The following is a 4,098-nucleotide window of genomic DNA, read 5'->3' on the forward strand; positions in this document are numbered from 1 at the left end:
AGGATTATTTTTTTAATTTAATATTATTCAATTTATGTTTAACCAATATGACACGTGGGAACTTGTATAGCATGTAAGCGACTAATTTGTCTCAAACTCAATCTGCTTTAATTAACTTAAAACGACCGAGATAGAAACCAAAACATTTCAAATAAAATAATAGCTCTATTAAGTTATTTTGAAATAAGCAGAAACAATAATGACCACTGTTGGGATAGAGCAGAGCGTTTTAAGTTGCCTTACAGTGTGGGGTTCTATTACACAGCACTTATTGTTTACATTTTTTTGTTGTAATACTCAGTTAACTATTTTGTCAAACGATCTGCCTATTTGCACGTGGTTGTACGTCCAGGCGACCTTACAACATGTGCTACCACACATATTGAGTGGGAATTATTTTATTTATTTGTGTTATCAGAATTGCTTGTGGCATGTTGTACCGCTTATCTATATCACATAGACAACCTGTCAGATGAGAACATTAAGATAAGCCGAGAACACAACATTTCAGTTCCCCTTCCGAATTTCTAACCATAGACCCAGGTGCATTATGTTCGCGCATAAACAATTGATTCGACACTTTTTACCCGCTGTTTAATATGACCAAATCAAATTATGTTGCAAATAATTGTATTGTAAATGTAACCTATAGGCTAAAATCAACTTTTATGGAGAGTTTTTTTGTTGCCTATTTGTAATAATTAATTCCCACTGTACCCAAACCATTTTGGTTTTGTATTGATTGAATTATACCACGTACAGTAGATAATAATGTTATCCTCGTGTCTCATTCTCTTGCATTTAGGACAAACAACCAAAGTGAGTATGCATTTAAAAAAAACAGCTTTTCCTCCTTGCTCACTAATTGAAACCTTTGACCTCTCAAATGAAACGAATGTTACAAAATAAGAGGATGAACACGGAAAAAGTGGGCTACTGTCTGCTCCTGTCGTGGCAATGAAACGACACGCCGTTTGAGTAATAATTGTGATAAAACAGTTTATCCTTCTCCATGTAGAAATCCAATATACGTTACACATTTACGTGATCGCTGCATATTCATATCAGCCTGAGAATAAGCTGTAAGCAATATGAATGGAGCGATTCCTTCCCAGCCACACATTACGCGAGGCTCTTTGCTCACTGCTGCTCTTCCACTTCCTTGGACTACTCTCTCTCTCTCTCTCTCTCTCTCTCTCTCTCTCTCTCTCTCTCTCTCTCTCTCTCTCTCTCTCTTTCTATCTATGAGAAGGCCAGCCCCCTTGATCCCCTCCGTCCATTGGTGTCTTCGGGGTCTCTCTCTCTCTCGCTCTCTCTCTCTCCTCCCTCCTCCTCCCTGCCATATAGGTAGTCCATAATGAGTGTCCATTGGTTTTTATTACGCCTTGTCCCCCCTCCCACTGGCCGGGCTTTCGTCCTGCCCATGTTTTCTCTATGTCTCACTCCGTCCATCTCCTGACGTTCAAGTTCGCAGGGGGAACGTCACGTCCGCACTTGAACTTGCAGCTCAGGGGGGCTTCGCCGTACCCCCATCACTCTCTCTTTGCGAAAAAAGTCATGAAGAGGTCCGCACAGCCCGCAGCGCGCTACTACGCCTCACCCTCTGTGTGATCTGCACTTCATTTTTTCCCAGTTTTGTTTTTTCTTCTCCTTCTTCCCCCTCTCCCCCACCCCTCTATTTGGATGTCAGACGCATCAATGAAGATATCTCATTTTGGAGTCTACCTTGTAGGAACGGATTTCCCAATGTGAACTCAGCTGAGCAGCCGCCACTGAAACCGACATGTCTCGCCGCAAGCAAGGCAAACCCCAGCACTTGAGCAAACGGGAGTTCTCGCGTAAGTGGAGATAAATCGCATTTTTGACTAAACCTAACTGCTTGTCCCCCTTCTTTCAACGAGCAACCTCTTCATTTTTTTTCCTGCCGTATTGGGCAATTTCCTTGGGGAATGTTCATAGTAGTAGTAGTAGTAGTAGTAGTAGTAGTAGGACACTTACGGACGCGCCGCTGTCCTGCATTGATGTGACAAAAAACTCAAACATATCCCAAGACCACAGGTTCTATTTCACACTGATCCCGGGATCCTCTGCTTGAAGTTTTCATAACAGCGTGACAGAGAGCTTGGACTTGTGCTGGTTAACGTGTTGTATAAGGCAGCGTTCAAGGTTTCTTTCGCCATTAAAGGGCATGCATGGGGCTTTATGGCCAGAGACCTTTGGCTATAGGAAGACAGGCAGGCAGGCACCCCGGGCATAGCGCTGCTGCTGCCGGTGGTGGTGCTTCTGTGTTCGCCTCTCGCTGATAAGTTTCCAGGTGTTGCACTGTTAAGCTGTTCCACCAAAACAACACACACATTTGAATTGCTGTTATTTGTATTTATTTAAAAGAGGCTCGAGCTGGTTTGAACAAGGGGGAAGTGGTGCTTACTGTTTACATGCACACTTGACTTGTCCACGGCGTATCGGCGATACGGAGACCTCGTGTGCCTTACCAAGAAGGATTAGTAGACAGTATAGTTGCTGTGTGGCACGAATTCCTCACAGCTGACGTTTTAAACAGCAGGTTGTAATGTACAATGTGGCTCTGTCTAGTGCCATTGACAGATATATGTTGTGTAGATCTAAAGGAATCTCGGTGCGCGACGCGTGTTTTACAACTGCTATAGGGGAGAGGAGGAAACGAACAGGGAAGTCGTTTTACGCGCGTGTGTGTGTGATAAAAATGCAGTGCCTTGATTGAGCTGGCGTGAAAGTTTGTTTTTGCCCCTCACTGTCGAGATACGCTTGTTATGTTTGAAGGAGAATTATTTCTCTCCCTCCATCTAATAAGAGCAACCAGGAACTGCTTCATCGATAGGCTACACTGGTGTGCGTACGCCAGTGAGTGAACGCGAGACGTCTCCCAATATACAGATGGTTATGATTTAAGTTTTAAGTGGAGATTTAGGGGACCATGGGTTATTTTTTTTTGTCCTTAATTATTATTATTTTTTCGTGGTGAATGTGCCTCTGCATGCTGTTCCCCCATTTCGGTTGAAAGCAATTACGCTCTGGCAACATGTATGCCTTTATTTGTGGCGTAATTGTCCAAAGGTTTTGTCAGTGGGGGGCGCACTACGATTGTGGTCCTGTCTGGCCATTTATGAACTTGAACTTGATCCACTATATATGTGTGAACTGCTTGTCCAAGCGCACGCAGACTGAGGATCGTTTCATCAGAAAATAAGTGATTGTATATTTTGGTGTTTTCATGTGTGAGGCTCATGTGCGGTTTCTTAAAAAAAAGTAGGAAATGGGAAGTGAAATATTCAAAGTGAAGGCAGACATAAAGTGTTTGAAATACAAGCAGTTATAAGCCTGTTTACATGTAAGAATTTGCAAAATCAACACATTGAAAAAAAAACTTAATCTAGCCTTTATCATCTCTCTTCTCCTTCTCTGACCCAGATCTTTTGAGTTCAGTGACATTCAGTCTGACATAATAATGATGCTTTTATACATTCATATTATTGATTTGAACAACAGAATACTACGGAATTTGCACTATTGTGTTTTTGGAGCAAAGGGAAACTTAATCACACATTTATACAGGCAGAAAATGGCCCTAAAAGCTTGCTTGAATTCTTTGTTTCAGTCTTGAAAATCAAAACAATATTCCCCTCTGCCATTTTCTCAGTGAGTGACTTGAAATTAAATTATTAGAACAGGGAGTCGTTGTAGTCTAAAATATCAATGATTTTACCGACAGTGAGACATCTGTACACTGGCCGAAACATCTTTAACTTGTGGCACAGTCAGATGTCTGAAAAAAGGGAGTATGTGGCAGTTTCCTGAATTATTCCCATCACTCTTGCGTCGCATCAAATTAGATTGTTTGGTTGGAAGAAAATCTTTCCACTAACCCAGTCTCACACCCCTCGCTTATGTCCATGGCATAAGCTGGTTAAAGATAAGCTCCAGTCAAATAGGGGCAAACTGCCTCATCTTTAATGCAGTCCCAACGTACAGGTAACAGGGCCTATATCCTGCACGCTCCCTCTCCACCTTCTAGTCTGACCCACACGGAATTAAAGGTTGAAGCGTCGGCAAGAATTCATC

At 42.3% G+C, this 4,098-nt stretch overlaps 1 protein-coding gene across 1 annotated transcript in view; it reads left to right on the forward strand.

The window, feature by feature from the left end:
- The first annotated feature begins 1,574 nt into the window (after positions 1 to 1,574).
- Positions 1,575 to 4,098, forward strand: part of LOC307252018 (B-cell lymphoma/leukemia 11A-like) — a 35,526-nt gene continuing 33,002 nt past the window's right edge. The window contains 1 exon segment of the mRNA XM_080029547.1: positions 1,575 to 1,838. Coding sequence (XP_079885673.1) covers positions 1,784 to 1,838 — 55 coding nt within the window. The 5' untranslated portion in view covers positions 1,575 to 1,783.

Source organism: Ammodytes marinus (assembly GCF_949987685.1).
Source record: "Ammodytes marinus genome assembly, chromosome: 6".
NCBI classification, from domain to species: domain Eukaryota; kingdom Metazoa; phylum Chordata; class Actinopteri; order Uranoscopiformes; family Ammodytidae; genus Ammodytes; species Ammodytes marinus.